The sequence below is a fragment of the Chelonia mydas genome, chromosome 17 (genome assembly GCF_015237465.2).
Source record: "Chelonia mydas isolate rCheMyd1 chromosome 17, rCheMyd1.pri.v2, whole genome shotgun sequence".
NCBI lineage: Eukaryota > Metazoa > Chordata > Testudines > Cheloniidae > Chelonia > Chelonia mydas.
In genome coordinates, this window is record NC_051257.2 from 6,752,767 (window position 1) to 6,769,567 (window position 16,801).

The window sequence follows — 16,801 nt, forward strand, 5'->3', positions numbered from 1 at the left end:
TGAAGAAGCCAGGTAGTTTATTTATACTAGGTCTTGTGAAAATTATGATCAACGTGGAATGTGCTGGAGGAGATTGTAAATTGTATTAAGCGAAGATGTGTGGAAGGTAGCCACTTCTGGCAGTTTGCGAGTGAGAGGTCAACCCCGTCACAGGCTCTTAAAAATCCAAGTTATATCCGCTTCCCTTAAACTAAATACCTGCCACCAGATTTGTGAACTCTGGCACTTGCACTTCTTCCAGTAGAATATGTGGCTTCATGAATTGTAACCAATGCCCTGTGTGGTCTGAGGAAGCTGGAACTAAATCCTGCAGTAAGGGTCTGGGATTCTGTATCACCAGAGCAGCAAACTAGAGTCCTTTTTTGAGAAAATGCAGCTTTGTATTATACTTAGCTGTGTGCGTGTCCTGTACACTGCAGGCAGAGAACTCTGCTTATCAGTACCCTCTGGTGCAGTGTTCGTGTCCTGTGGCCCTTACCCCTTCCCTGGCCACTTAAGGTTGGTGCTGGTCCAAGCTCTTTGGTTCCTTCTCACTACCCATGGCTAGAGTCATGGCTTTGTCTCAGTTTCTGAGAAATGTTTCCTTGTATGTAATAGTTAGTAGCACCTTAGGTTAAGTTTCTTATTTAGTATAGTATTAATGAGAGGAGTTGGCTGTCCTGTGTGATGCCCTCACCAGGGTTCAAGCTTGTCCATTGTGTGGGGTGGCCAGCCCTAACAGTGATCCCCACATGACGTGCTCGCTGTATCTCCGCGAAGAACACATTAGAAAGTGGTGGTTCATCTGCTGGTCGTTCCCAAAGAGAGCTCGGGTGACAAGGGACTTGCGGCTGAAGCAGCACCTGCTGGAGCAGGAGGCCATCATCTGATTGGCAGTCTGCTTTGGATCTGGCAAGTGATGCCACTCCATGCTCAGGCTCTGGCATTTCCCCCAGGAGGAAGAGGGGTCATTCTCCCTCTTCTGGTACAGTGAGGAAGAGGTCACATAAAATGAATCAGGACCATTCCAGGGATTGGGGAGGCTCCTACTCATCTTCCAAGAGGAGTTCTGATTGGCACCATGCTTTCTCTGGCACGTGGAAAGGAGCATGTCCATCTAACTGTTCCCCTGTACCACTCAAGTCTGGTTCCAGCCATAGGGTATCCATTCAGTCTGGTGCCAAAGTCATCAGTACCAGCACTGGCTGTCTCAATGCTGGCAGCATACCAAGCTGCATTAGACCTGTGTTGCATCTCAGCACTAGACTCTGCACTGGTTCCAGAGTTCACTGGCGCCATAGCTTCTACTGCCTCACCCTCCGTTGTGCCCTTGCCATCTTATGGCTGCATCGCAGAGCTACAGGGATTGTCAGCACCACAGCTCGCACTGTTCGGGCCTGAAATGGTGGAGTTGAGGCGAACCCTAGCCCCCTCTACGTTGGTGCATCCTCTGGAACTACTGTTGTTGTGGCGGCAGATCCCTTCATCAAGTTTGATAGTCCCCTTAGCCTCAGTACCAGCGCCCTTCCCGGTACTGGGTGGGAGAGTCTCTCATTTGGTACTGCCAGTGCCAAGCCCCCATTCCTCTTCAGCACCAGTGCCTTCCCTGTATTGGGCATCAGATGAGTCTGTTTGTTTGTCCCATTGGGGTTGGCGGCCCATTGTCACTAGAGAGCCTCTGGGATTCCTCAAGATCCATGTTGGGGTCATCTTCCCCTTCGTCATCAGATGGGCACCAGAGATCTCCATCAGATCCCTTTGGTATTGAGTATAGGTATCTGTCCTATAGTCGGGACAAGGGCTCTTGGCCAGGTATCTACTGTCCCCCAGTGCCTTATCCTTATGCCCAGTGGCCTCCTTGGAATCCTTGTGATGCTCCCTGGTTCCTGAAGTCCCATTCCTTGACCTGTTCCAGAGCAAGATCACTGGTCCTGATGGTGGCTCCCACTCCCGAACCATCTCAGCTGCAAGTGACCACTAAGCCCATTCCCCCAGGAACCTCCAGGGCTTTTCCAATCGCATCCTGGGGTGCGAGAACAGTACCTGTTGCTGGCTCAAGAAACCACCTCCTTATCCTTCCTGGACAGCTCTGCCGTGCTGAAATCTTTCTCTCCCTTGGTGCCTGAGTACTTTAAAATGTATCAGGACCTCCTGAGGCGTATGGCTGTTATCATCCCATTCATAGGAAGTCAGTGTTTTCAAGTCCTGTGGCAGCGAGGTACATAACACGGCTGTTACTCTGAAACATGAAAGGAATCACTTGTTTCCATGTGCTGGTTAAAGAGCCGATTCCTTTGTGGAACCTTAATACTGTCTTAGGAGCTCTTATGGGGCTTCCCTTTGAGCCTTTGCCAGCTTCTTCTTTCTCCTTTCTGTGCCAGAAAACGACCTTCCTTGTGGCACACACCTGCATCACATCTCAAAGAACAACAGTTACAGGTAGGTAACCCTTTTTTCTGCTGCAACTTTAATTGTGCATAGAGATTTTTGGTTAAATATGTAAAAAGTATAATAAACCAGTAGCGTACCCCTTTTTTTATTCTTGATATTAAATGCAATTTATTGAATGATGTTCCCATATTACTAGTTTTCAATATTTCACCCCCTTCAGCTTAGTTTTTGTCTTTTGGTTTCCAACTGTTTCCCTTGTGTGTTGGACTGCTGCCCTGCACAAGAAACTTAATAGAGGAGGTTTCCTTAGTCCATGCCCTTTAAGCCGGGTCCCAAGTAGGATTGGCTCTATACCATTCCCCCAGATTCCTTGTTTTAGGCTCCCTTCATCTCCTTATCACTGAAGCTGAATAATTTTCACTTCTCTGATAACTATGTGAAATTCCTAAAAAAAAGTCTAATACCCAGTCTAAAGTACTATAATTAAAAAGATGAACAGTAGAGAGAGAAAAGAGCAGACTAAGTCAAATTAGTAGACTACGTAGCATAAGTAGGCTGACTCTTTAAAAAGTTTGTCTAGATAACCTCACCTTCCATTTGGTTGTACTAAAGTTATTTTGGCTGTGCGTGTGCGTGTTTCCATGCTCACCATTGTCTATCAAAACCACAGTGTCTAACAGTTACTTTGCAGGCCTCTATCAAATCCCTGTGTCACAAGTTCTCTCTATAGGCTGTTGAACTTTGATTGTGAAGGCTTATCATACTAGGGTGAGGTTAATGTCTGGTTTGGTTGGTTGCATTTCTGGAGGAAGTGCAATAGTCTGTTTTCCATTTAATACTTATTGTCCCCTTCACATACGAGTTATACCTTTCAGATATCTTAGGTGTTCAACTACACAATCTAAATTCCGGCTTACCAGTTGCATCTTTGCAGAAATTGCCTCTCCATTCCCCAAAAGAAAACCCAACAACAACCACCTCCTCAAAAGTGTTGAAATTTTTCTGCTAGATTTAATTAATTGTGCTTTGGCATGGTAATTGTCTTGACTGAAAGTGTTAACCTTGAAACCAACTTGTTCTCTGCCTATTAAAAAAAGAAGAGTTAATACTTGTAAAATTTTAATCTGTTTGTTTCACTGCCAAAAATTTTTTATATTAACAGACGAGTGAGTGAAGGTGTCCTGGGAGAAACTAGAGCCTTGATTTCAATTTTCTTTAGGAACTTTCAAGCTTTGTTGACTATACCATAGCAGCTTATGCTGTTAGCTGTAGCTACAAGTTCCACTGGTAAAGGTAGCAGAATTTTAAAGCATCATCAAATATTTATTTGTTGTGAAATTTAGAACCTTTACTGGGTGTTTCAGCAGGAAGCAGATAGTATCATGAAACTGAACGATTTGTCTCACAACTAATGGTTTCTAGATAGTTGGAAGTATTGTCAGTTCTTTGATTTCCCATTTTTTATGGGCCATTTGCCCAGCAATATAACCTGATAAGAAATTGTATTTTCATTGTTAGGATTAAAAGAAACAACAACAAAAAATGTATAAAAAAGTACATTAGGTGATGCTTTCCTAAATATTCAGCCACGTATAGGATTTGAGCTATGAATCTTGTAGCTTAAAATTCTATGTATGGCTTTGACCATATACAGTTGACTCAAACTGTAGAACGCACAGCTGTGTAGCAAAGAAGTTAAGCTGTAGTTAATTTAATCTAGTAAACCCACATCATTACTAAGAATAGGTTGTAGTTTCAGGATAAAATTGAAATATAAATTTTGCCAATTATTTACCTATTAAGTGTAGCAAATGAGGATGAGAAAAAGAGCAAGTGTCAGGGCTGTAAATATCACATCAAATATTGGAATGTGGAAAATGGACTAGAACATACTGATGACAACCAGAAAATGGTAAACTATTCCGCCTCTGCTGACTATTGTGCATTATTTCTTTTTCTGTGATGCTGTTGATGATCTCCCTAGTGGTCCCAAAGGTCAAAAAGAAAGGTCATTGTGTGACTTACACGATAAAAATTTAGCAGCAACGAAAATATAAATGGGTTGAGTAGTGTAGAGATTGTATCAGTGTGAATAATTTTTACGTTCTGATATGTACAGAGTATAACTCAACTTCATTATTCTTTAGTAGAGTTTTGTATTTTTTATTTTTATTTTAACCATGTGTTCTTACTACAGTTGCCCTCATAAAATGAGTGCTGTTGTGAGAGAGTTGTTTTTCCTGTGAGTGGAGACTGACTTTGGTACTTTTTGCTTGGATATTTGCTTTTCGAGAGAACAAGTCACTGAAAGGATATTTAAAAAACAAAAGGTAAATACTGTTAGCCAAGTATAATGCAGAGTTGCTTATTTTCAGTTCTGTTTTAGTGTAATCAGTGAAACTTTCTAACAAAGATTTACTAGTCTGTTTCCTGGATGCTAACACCGAGCTGTTATTTCATAGGATGTCCTCCGCTGGTACATAGTTTAAACAGGCTACAACTGTTCTCCCCTCTTATTTTCCATTAAACTTCTTGAATAATGTGGCACGGACATGAAAAATTGCTGTGATAAAAATAGTGGAAGTTATTAACATTGATTTAGAAACACACAGCAAATGTTTATTGTAAAGCATCAGTGATTCCATTTAGATTTGTTTAATGAGCCACGATATCAAGGAAACATAAAAAGAATTACAATTTTTCACTTGTAAATAACATTTATGTTTGAATGCAGATGAGTTTAATTGCATTTCTCAGCACAATTATAAATGAAATTTTGAAGTCACGGTAAGTTGCACACACTTGCCATTTTTAATCAAATTTTGTTCCGTTTCACCTAAATCATAAATATTCTACAATGGTGGTTATTTCAGTTGAAAGCTAGCAGAATAATTTTGTGATTTAATTTTTATAGGGTTTAAAAGATGTTTTGGGATGAGTAGAGGAAAGAAACTTTTAGCCGTGTATGTTAAGAAATATTATTTGACTTACAGTGGTTTGAGGAATATAACCCTCTCCTCCTAGTAAACAAAGTTTAAATGTCTCTCAGTTGTGGAGTATAAGACTGGGTATTCCATACCTCTTGATTTTTAACATGATTTTCTTGAATACTGAATATAAGAGTAATAAGCAAAGCTATAATCTTATCAAGGAGTTCTAGTGACACCATAAATCAGGAGTGGAGCTTAACTGCAGTGTCAACCGGTCTCTTAATTGGCATTTTTTTATTTAACATTATTGCATCTCTCTTTAATAATGTATGGTTTTATATTTAAAATACTGTTTACATTCCATAGTCTACAAAGCAGTGTTAAGAATCAGGAAGTATATAATAACTTATTCTGCACTCCAAAACAGAATAAAATTCAGACTTTGTAACGCCGATCAGGTGCTCAGTGGGAAGAGAATGTAATACCCCTCAAATCATTGCAAATCATTAATCGTTGCAAATGGAGTTTCTAACATGGTATGGCACTCCAAGAACCAAATACAGTATTTCAGTAATAGCATTCTTAGCCAGATGAGACTTCACTATGTGACACACCCAGGCTGTTCAGGACTTTACTCTGGCAGCAGGGTTAGAACAGAGATCCTCCTTCTCCAAAGCACCTACCACTTGGTCTAAAGGCAAACTTTTGTTAGCTCTTCTCAGTATAGGCCCTTATCACTGAAGTTCTGACTCCTTACATACTGGTTAACTCACTATTAATATAACAAGTATCAGGGGGTTAGTCTGTATGCACAAAAACAAGGAGTCTGGTGGCACCTTAGAGAAGTTTCAGAGTAGCAGCCGTGTTAGTCTGTATTCACAAAAAAAAAAAGAGTACTTGTGGCACCTTAGAGACTAACCAATTTATTTTGAGCACAAGCTTTCGTGAGCTACAGCTCACTTCATCGGATGCATTCCTCAGAGACGCTTATGCTGAAATAAATCTGTTAGTCTTTAAGGTGCCACCGGACTCCGTGTTGTTTTTATTAATATAACAGTATGCCATTTAATACTGCTTTTGCCTATCACTTCAGTGTTTCAGCCCTCTATGTTTGTACGAGGGTTATGAATGCCTAAAATTCTTCCTCTAGTTACAGTTAAATAAATTGTTTTCCACTTTTCCTCCTCTACTTGTTCCTTTGTTTTATTTTTTTTGTAGAACCTACGAGTGCACTAGGTGCTCCGGATTTACTGAGGCTTTGCAGAATGGCAATGGTTACTCTTCTTTAGAGGATGAGTTATCCCTGTAAATTCACTGAGATCTTTTTAAGTCAGTTTCGGGGGGGTTTTCAAGATGTCTCTATAAATGTAAGTTGTGGTTATTGTTTTTCGTATGGGTTTACAGGACATGATTGATTGAGACTTCAGTATGTTTGGAGTATTTATATATAAATATTTTGACTCAGGAGCAAGAAAAAATTCCGAGATAATCCATTCAGCTAGTTCTAGAGTCCTTGGTTCAGTAATGCATTTACGCACATGCCTAAATTTAAACTCATGAATAATCCCATCTCTCTTCAGCAATGCACTTGAGCACGTGCTTAAGTTCAAGTGAAGTGCTGCCCTCCATCGGACCATTGTCACTATGCATAAGCAAAAATGTTTGGATGACTGAAATTCAAATGTAGAACGTACAGCGACTGTCCTGATATAGAGAGTCATTGTTACACATACTGCCGCATGTGATATCTGAACAAACAGGAGCAGGTGAGCCTGATGTTGAAAGTCATTAGTTTCCAGTGAATGATTACTGAGATCCTCTCTTGACCCTGCAAAATGTCTCAGCAATACTGTCTGCCCAAAAATGTGGTTAATTTAACTCATATACAAGAGAAGCCTTGGATGAACCACAGAGCTAATCCTATGACTGAAATACAAATGGGTGGTAAAAGAGAGCATATGTTTGAAATGATGTTTGGTGAAGGGCACTGTTTCTGGAAAGAATGGGTTTAAAATCCTGTACACTTTTATGCAGAGATGTATTAGAATGTGGGTCTGTAACAGGAAAGGAAAATGAAATGAGCAATCTGCTTCACGCTCAGTAAAAGGCTTTCTGGAACTAGACTTATATACGCTATTCTTTGATCGTTATAATCACACTTCTGACAACAGTATCTCTGTATGATACTCAAAAGGATGCTGTGTATAAATTATGAAGTTTCCTTGAAATACATATTTAGCTCTGTGCAGTTGCACTGTAAATGTGAAAACAACCATACTCTGGTGTGAACCAGCATTGTGAACTTAGCTATATGCCTGAAATTCTTAGTCAGGACCTGTTTGTCATGAAATTAGAGCATTTATATTCCTCTTAATATTGAGATGTACTTGCATCTGCAGCATAGGTGCTTAGATATTCAGATGACTGGCACAGCATAAGAACCTGAATAAAACAGAAAAAATATCCCCTTGCATCTACATCTTTCCTTTTTATTATCAAGCAAAACAAGGATATTATAGCAAGATTTAGGCCAATATGAAAAACCCCTAACATGGTTTAATCTTCATCTCACCACCTTGTTATCCTCTTAGCTGCTGGGTCATTGTATGTCACTTTAAGCTGCTCTCTCTGCCGGAGGCCCTAGAATCTTCTGTTAATTTGAAAGTGACAAACAACTGCGTTTGTACAAAAATACTTTTGTTCAGTCATCTGCTGTTTGGGTAGCAGCCCAGCTATTTGGAGATGAAGAGCTGTTTGTGTGCATGAGAGCTGGATTTTACTTGAATATTATGGTGAACAGTAACACAAGACGAGCATTAGTAAACATGTTGGGAATATGGTATGCTTCTATTGTTGTGAACCAGAGAGAATTGTACCTTTAGGTGGGTAAAAATTAATTGATTTTTTCGAGATGTTGAAATACTCATAACATTAGTGTCCTTGTACACAATATTTAAGCAGGAAATACAAAACTGTGTGAATATGGTCTTAGGCTTTTTCTGTGCATTAATGTGCATAAAGTTTCAAACTATTTCACTGTCTGTAGTAGATTGACAACTCTTCAGGTACCATATTTCTGCAGAAAATATTCTGTTAATCTTTCTTTTGATTATATGTATTGTAAATAAATGATTGTATTACCACTGTAAGTGCAAGAAATTGTATATTTTGAAAATTAGATAAAGGGTGGCAAGGACCTTGACTTATTAAACTCATATCAGCTGTGAGTAGTTTATACTCTATGAAGGCTGTAATTGGATATGCACTTGACATTTTTAACATTGCTCTGATTGTAGTTGTTGAACTGCTGTTAAAAAGTAACTTGAATTTTAAAGTATTTTACAGATCTAAAAGGTGTTCATCTTTAGAATTCGCCAAAAAACCCAAAAACATTAAGACAAAAGAATTTAGAGCTATAAACTATCAATGTACTATAACTCTGTGCAAAAACAATGACTATATGTGTTCCCCACCTAAGAATTTAGATACCTTAGTAGTTTAGGAAAGTATCTAATGTAATGAACTGAGAACACACACTTTGGCTCATCCCCTTTTATGAGACTCTGGGGGCAGGTACTACCATTTATTATATATTTGTACAGCATCTAGTAGAATGGGGTCTCAACCCAGATATAAGTGTCTCATACTTCACAAAATATATACATGCTATTTGACCTGGGCTACCAACCTATTGTATTAAACCTCAATGTGTAATAGATGTGTATCTTGGCGTATAAGGCTAGCATCTCCAAAAATGTATGGAGTATATACTTACACAAAAAGCTTAAAAATATACAGCGTGTTGTATAGTTGCTGTGCCCAGAAATTTTGCATCTATGTTTTCATTCAAGGCTGTTGCTATATTGTGTTTTCCTTGTATATAGAAAATAAATTCCTGTCTGTTTCATCATTAACAACATTGTTGATTTGGTAGCCCAACTCTTCTAAGGCCTGATTCAACACCCATTAAAGTCAGTGGAAAGATTCCTATTGACTTGAATGATAGTGGAGCAGGCCTTATTATAGTATTTTGTATTTGGAGAACCAAGATGTAAAATTCTTTATCCATCTGACAGTTATTTAGGAGACACTAATATTTCAGACATTCTACATGTTGTGCAAAATCTTTTACTGTGTTCATTATTTTCAGTTACAAAAAGCAATACAATGACGACGTACTGTAAGTTGCACAAAATAAACAGGGGATATGAAACAGTGCTAAGGATTAAAACCACAAAAAGTACATACCGCAGAATTAATGACAGATCGGGTGACCAGACAGCAATTGTGAAAAATTGGGACTGGGATGGGGGGTAATAGGAGCCTATATAAGAAAAAGCCCCAAATATCGGGACTGTCCCTATAAAATCGGGACATCGGGTCACCCTGATGACAGAGGACTACAAATATTGGGGCCTGCATCTTCAGAGGTTACTGGTGATTTTGGTGCCCGATTTTTGGGTGCTTAATTTGAGACTTCTTGGAGAGAGGCCATGTTTTCAGAGGATAAATGCTTAATAATTGTAAAAAGTGGTTTTTAAATTGGGCACCCAATTTAAAAAAAAAATAGGTCAAGGGAGCCATTTTAGTTAAAATAATAATAAAAAAAAAAATGAGATTACAACATGAAGTAAAAAATAAGGAATATATTCTGTGCATTGCAGTTGGATTTATAAGGTTATATACACAGAAGTTTATTGAAGAATTTTGGATGGTCTGTAATCACTGACCCTCTCAGACTACATGTCCACATGTACTGTAATCAATAATCCTTCAATTTTATATAAGTGAAATTGGTGGAGAATTCTACAAAGCATGGTTATCTTGTAAATGAAGAATGTTATACTTTGTCTTATTTTTGGTTTCTAAAATATATAATGTGTGTAAGTCTAATCAATGCAATGGACCTGTCTGGCTAGTGTTACCTGTGTAGCAGATTTCATATTCATTTTATTAGTAATCCTTTTAAAGATGGCAATTTGAAAACAGTCTTTTCAATAACCTTGCTATTCAAAGCACTGCTTGACAAAAAATGCAGATAAAACGTTAGTTGGTAATCATTATTTTCCAAGGTTAAATTGGCACAAGCAATTAAGATAACTTTGAAGAAACCAAGTATGCTAGACATGTTTTTTTAAATGAAACACAAGCCATTTTAAGTTTCCTTTATTTTTGTATCTTGTCAATCAATTTACCCAGTAGTCCTTAATTAAACATAAATGTTGCAGATGCCTCAATAAGCATGTTTATGCTGCCAAATAGCTACTTTGGTAGATGTTCAGACATTGTGTTAACTCCCTGATCCTTTCTTATGTAATTGTCAAGCGTTACCAGCCACTCATTAGATCATGCATCAAAACTGTTCTGCTTGTTATCCTTATATATTTCCTTATTTCTAAATAAGGGTAGGTTAAAAGAAAAGGAACTAATCTATATGCTGTTTTTAGTTCCTTAAGTAAATAGTGTTTGCATGACTTCTAGCAATCCAAGAAAACTAGGGACAACATAACAACATGCAGAAAAATTTTCATAGAAAGCACGAACTTGTCTTTCACATTATCTAAATAATAATCAGATAAATTGATGTTACTCTTCAATTTTCTACATTTGCTCAAAACTTTCTCACACAAGGGAGCCCATTTCTGACCGTGTTCTTCTCTCAAACATTTACTTTTGATTTTGAAGCTACAAGAAATGTAGAGAGATTCAATACTCCACTCCTTACAGGAAACTTTCCAAGACCTTTCTCAATACACCAGCACATTTAAACCTGTAAGAAAAATACACCTTCCCTCAGCTGTGTCTTCTCTCCTTCTGACAGATTCTCCCGTGTCTGTTTGATCTCTAATAATCTTAGACCTGTATCTTGGTGAGTTAGCTGCCTGACAATCCAATAATGTCTCTTTAGAATGTCCCAGATCTGATTTCTTTGTTCCATCCCAGTTGAGTATTCTAGGTAAACTCAGGAGACTACTTGCAGCTATAATAGTCTTAAAACATGTAGTTTACCTATTTTTTCACCTCTTGATTCATAACTAGAATTACCTTCTTTTGTATGTTGTGTATGTACTCAGGTGACATGGAAGATAAAGACAAGGAAGCGTGCCTAGAATTTTCCCTGGCAGATTATAGGGAAAATAACTTGTACTTACAGGCACACCTAAATCTTTCATCCTGGAAGAGAGAAACCCACAATACTATGAAACACCTCTGAGCTGGAAAGACATTTACGCTGTTGCCATACAGCAGGCATGCAGAACATCCTGTTTTTCTTCTAGGCACTAGGTGTGGCCATTTTGCATGCTCGTACCCAACATGCAAAATGCTTTCACAATGTTTGGGTGTGAGGTTCTTGCTCTTTATAGAGAGCTTAATTTTTGTTCAACACAAAGTTTTGATCCTTTCCCTTTAAAAACATGGATAAACCTACATTAAATGAAGGTATTTGCTTTTAAACTAATCTTCAGAGTGACTGCTTTAAGCAAATAAATCATGGGTCTCTTCTGTCAAAACACTGTCATATTTTTGCAATTTTGTGGTTTAACACCCACAAGGATTTTTGTTTGTTTGAGACAAATCCTCTTACTTCAGGTTGTCCACTTTTTTTTTTTTTACTTCTCTGGATACATATCATGGATTGCGGTGGAATATAGATATGCATTTCCCATTTTCTATATTGGAAGCTGACTCTTATGATTGTCTGGGGAGGTACTTGGGAAGGGGTCACAGACTCATAATGGACACAAGTGTTAGGGAAAGGAAATTGGAGGTAGCACAATGGCATATGTTGCTTGTGGAGAATAAGGAGTCAGTAGGAATTTGTCTGCCTTGCACGCATGAACAGCTGAATTCTAAAAATGGAAGAGTTGCCCGTTGGACTTTCCTGTTCCACGCATCTGTTTTTCTTTACTCTGCCAGATGCTGAGTATCCTCCACTCCCATATCTTGAAGGATAGGGTCCTTAGTGCACTTTACTACCAGAGTGATGGGAAAACAATCTCAGATCATAACACATCTGCCCTTATTACATACTGAGTGTATTTTGGTTTAAAAACTAACCATAGTTTTGTTAGGTCTTAAAGTTAACTTTCTTCGAGTCTCTTGCTCATTTCCATTCCAGGTTAGGTGTGTGCACACCGCATGCACAGTTGCCAGAGATTTGTCTTTCAGTGCTGTCTGTTGGGCCGGCTTTAGCGCCCTCTGGAGTTGCGTGCCAGTATAAAGGGTGTCGCCAGACCTGTGCCTTCTCAATACCTTCTTACTGCCTGTGGCAGTTGTTGGACCAACCCCTCTTGCTGTAGCAACTCCTAAAAAGGGTCACTGCGAACTTCGGCCTGGAAGTTGAGGAGTTTAAGGAGTCAGCACAAAGCCTAATACATATCTTGGCTGCAGCTGCTCCTTCCATGGTGGCCTTGCCCGTTAATGAGGCTGTGAGGGTCCTGTCAGATCACCATGGCAGACTCCTCCTTCTCTGCCCCCACCTCAAAAAGCACAGCAAAGAAAACCTATTTTCCAGCAAGTGGGTACCTTGAGTACCTTTACTCGCAGCCCCTACTCCCGGGTCCCTGATGGTGTCAGCAGTGAATGAATGGGACAAACAGATTGAGTGCTACCCACCAAAAAAAAGAGGCCAAGAGACTGGACCCATTTGGATGTAAGGTTTATTCGACGGGTAGTCTCCAGTTCCGTATCTCCAAACAGCAGGCCCTGTTGGGGAGGTATGATTTGCACCTCTGGGACACACTGTTTGAATTTAAGGACTCCCTGCTGCAGGAGTCAAGGCAGGAGTTCACGGCCATCCGAGAGGAGGGCAAGGCTGTGGCCAGGACTTGCGGCTCTGGATCCAGCCAGCTTAGCAGCCAGGGCTATGACGTTGGTAGTCTCCAGGAGGCACTGTTCGTGCTGTTCAGAGATAATATTGCCGTTGCATATTTTTGAACAAATTTTTCTTTAAGTATCAGAATTGTGAGCTTAAAACCTATTTTTCTGCCTTTAAATTTAACCTTTTTAACCTACGCTTCAGCATGGTGAGAAAGCAATGATGGCCTCAAAGAAGCTGTAAAGATTAAAAAGTATGGTCTTGATTCTAGAGTGGGGCCAGAACCTGGGGAAATTTTTTCACACCTGCAAGGAATTTCCTGAGACACAAAAGTATGCAGCAGGTCACAAAGTGGCCTGGAGGCAGCTGAGGGAAGTTGCTGTAAACTAGAGTAGTCCAGGATCAAGGCCCATTTAAAAAAAAAAAATCCTTACATTTGTTGTTGCTACACTCTAGAATATGAAAACTATAAAAGAATTTTTAAAATCCTTTACAGGATTTATGCTGCTGTTTTGCTTTTTTACATGTCACTCTCCTTGGTCAGTGAATAACTAGACTGGTTGTTAGTGGGTGCATCAATGCAGTATTTATTGTGGGTAATGACAATGCTAATATAATAGCTGTTTTCATCGCCATTGTAATGAGTTCCTGCACTGCTAATTCGAACTGCTCTGAGTGAATATTGTGGTTCTACTGGACATGCAGTGGAGACAGTAGAAACAAAATAGTTTCATTGTGTACATTTTTTCTCGTTAATTTCTTTAAATATTTTGTTGAGGGATACCCAAAGAAGTCCAAACTCTGGGCTTCAAATGTAATCTTTTTTTAATAATTTCTACAAATGTGCAGTGTTGAAGGTAGCTTTGAGTAGCTTGCTCTACATTACACGATATGCCTGCTGGGCTGTTAAAATGTGTTCACACTAATTTTAATGTGATTGTTACTCTAGTGAACTGAACTGGGTAGAGTAAATTTAATACAACTACATTTTTCTTGTGTCATTCACCTCTTTTCAGTGTAATGAAAAGCATCAATGAGTGGTGTTCGAGAAATACAAACTAGCAACTTTAACCTTGAGCTGTGATGCATAACTATTTTTCAAGTTAGCAAGTTTATTCTACTATTTATTTTTCCAAAATCTGTATGCTGCTTATGGTTAGATGTAAACCAAAAAGCAGCTGGTGATTGCATTCATAGGGCAGTGTAAGTTGCCTGTCACAATCCAGTATTGGCATGGGGAAGTGTTCCCTTCTATTAACTTGTTTTACCATTAAGGCCAACGAGATTCTTATGTCTGGAATACATATTGGCCTATATTGATCCACTAAAACCAGGAGTTGAGGCAAAGGTGAAATGTTAAAACTGCCTCTTTTTTTGTTTTTCTTCTGTTTTTAGTCCTTGTGACATTGTTTTGTTTCTATCGTCTAAGCAGGCCAAATAGCTGAAGTTAAATCCTATTAGAAAGCTGGCATGGTTTTAAGGGCTTAGAACCATCTGGGAATGAGATCACACATGGTGTTTCTTAATATAGACAGCTTTGTTATTAAATAGATATTTGAGAAACACTTAATTCACACCAACCTAAAGCACTGTTGACACGCATACTTATAACACAAGGGTAAAATGCTTTGGGCAAAATATTTCTTGAACAGGTTATTTCTTCAAGTACAGAAGTTTATCTAAGACTTCAGTTTTCTAGAGGCTGCTGTTTGCATGTGGAGTTTTGCTCGTGCTTTTCTTGTGGAAACCTTTTACTCTTCCCATTGGCTATTTTAAAATTTAATTGGTTAGTAGGGACTTCGCATATTTATCTTATTCATCTGACAATTATCTTAAAATTTAAAAAAAGAGTGATCTGGTTGTGTACGTCTCTGGCCTGTGTTAATGCACATTCTTGTGGCTGTTTCTTCCTTCACCTCTTCCCCATTCCTTGTTATATTCATGACTGCATCCTGTCTTCAAATTAGTATAATCCTTGCCCTGAAGAGCCCAAATCTGAATTTGGGCAGTGGGGCCTCGCTACTCATTGTGTCTCCAGGTGCTTTTCTAATAGAAACAATAAATAAGAAAAAGAAATAAACGCAAATGATTTTATAGTTGGAAATAAACATTACATGTAGAAAGATAGTAATGTCGAAATGTAAGTTTAAGTCATAGTTGTATTAACTGTTAGTTTTAATTTCACAGTACTCTGTATAGGAATTTGTTCTAACTTTAGCTTACAGTTTTCAAACATGAATGCCTCAATTAAGTAGCCAAGTCCTGTACTTGGATTTTCATTATATTTTATGTATAAATGATCATTTTACATCCTGATTTCAGTATTCAAATGTGTGATGTCCTATTAAGGACCAGCCTGGAGAAAATATGCTCTCTGTGCAATTAGACATCAGTGTTAGGGGGAAAAAATTTATCAGATAGAACAAGAGACTTCAGCAGACTTAGCAGCTGGCAAAAGTTCACTTCTGTGGTACCTTTGAATGTGTGATATCAAGACAGATCACAATGTAATTGATTTTACTCTCTGGAGTAACTGGTGATGTGCAGTGATTCTGTAAGTGAGAAAACTAAATTTAGCTTGTTTCTCCATTGTTACTATGGTCTTGTATGTGCAGGAAGCAGGCATGAAATGATTCGTTGTTTCTCTTTTTAAAGAAATTATCTGTTTTCATTGTGCTGTCTTTTAACTCCCTGTAAGAGTGGCAAAAGTTTCTGTCCCAAATATTCCTAGATTCGCAGACAAACTACATGGGATTTTTTAACAACTTTCCTATGTATTCATAAGTGAATGTTATAATTCTAGTGTTTCTTTAAGTATCTAAACAGTCTTGAGTATGCATTTTCTTTGTGTTGATATAAATTAAATCTTTGCTTTAAAGACCTTGTTCTGCTTGTCAGAGATTGACCCTTTTTTTTTTTTGATCTACAGTGGAAGAATCAGACATCATTGATCTTGAAAAACGATATTGGCTTTTGAAGGCTCAGTCAAGAACTGGACGTTTTGATTTAGAGACATTTGGCCCTTTAGTTTCCCCTCCCATTCATCCATCTCTGAGTGAAGGTATGGGACACTGATAAAAATACTCATTCTGTGAAGTTGTATTGGTGTGGGGCTTATCGTACTCTACTCTAATTTCATCTCAAAAGTGCTTATTTGTAGAACTCTAAAAAGCCAAGCTCTCCCACAGATGCAGTATTGCTTTCTTAGTGTTCAGAAGAACACATTTTTCATTCATTTTTTTGAAGCTTCTATTGAGAGAAGATTTATTTCTCTCCGCTCTAAATACTCAAAAAAAGGATAGAAAGCAGTTGTGAATGCTTGCTTGTTGACAAATGTAGAATGATAAGAGAAAGTAGATCCTCTGAGATGCATACATCTGAACTATCAGGAAAGCTGGCAAATGTTCTGATCTGTTTTGTGTAAGTTACCTTATGATTTCTTGAAATTTCTTTGTCATTATTGAAATTCTCTAATTTGCGAAATTATTCCACTGCGTCTTTAGCCAAGAATATGGAAATGATTTTTTTAAAAACTCCAAGTAGTTTTATCTGTAAAGTGGATATTCAGTGTGCTCAGTTAAAATGTTGTCCTACAGTCAATTAAAGAGACCTTTCTTTATAACAGCTCAAGATAAAGAGGGTGAAAGCGACTAGCTCAGAAGCTTGGTAATGGGATACAGAG

At 38.4% G+C, this 16,801-nt stretch overlaps 1 protein-coding gene across 8 annotated transcripts in view; it reads left to right on the forward strand.

The window, feature by feature from the left end:
* The window catches only part of USP32 (ubiquitin specific peptidase 32), a 149,576-nt gene that overhangs the window by 76,887 nt on the left and 55,888 nt on the right, over positions 1-16,801 (forward strand). For 4 of the 8 annotated variants that reach the window (XM_037880160.2, XM_037880159.2, XM_037880161.2 and 1 more), the window contains exon 6: positions 16,049-16,180. In XM_037880160.2, the coding sequence (XP_037736088.1) occupies positions 16,049-16,180 (132 nt within the window). Of the gene's footprint in view, positions 1-7,985; positions 8,183-16,048; positions 16,181-16,801 lie in introns of those variants that run through there. The other 4 variants (XM_043531390.1, XM_043531392.1, XM_043531391.1 and 1 more) reach the window with 4 other exon arrangements.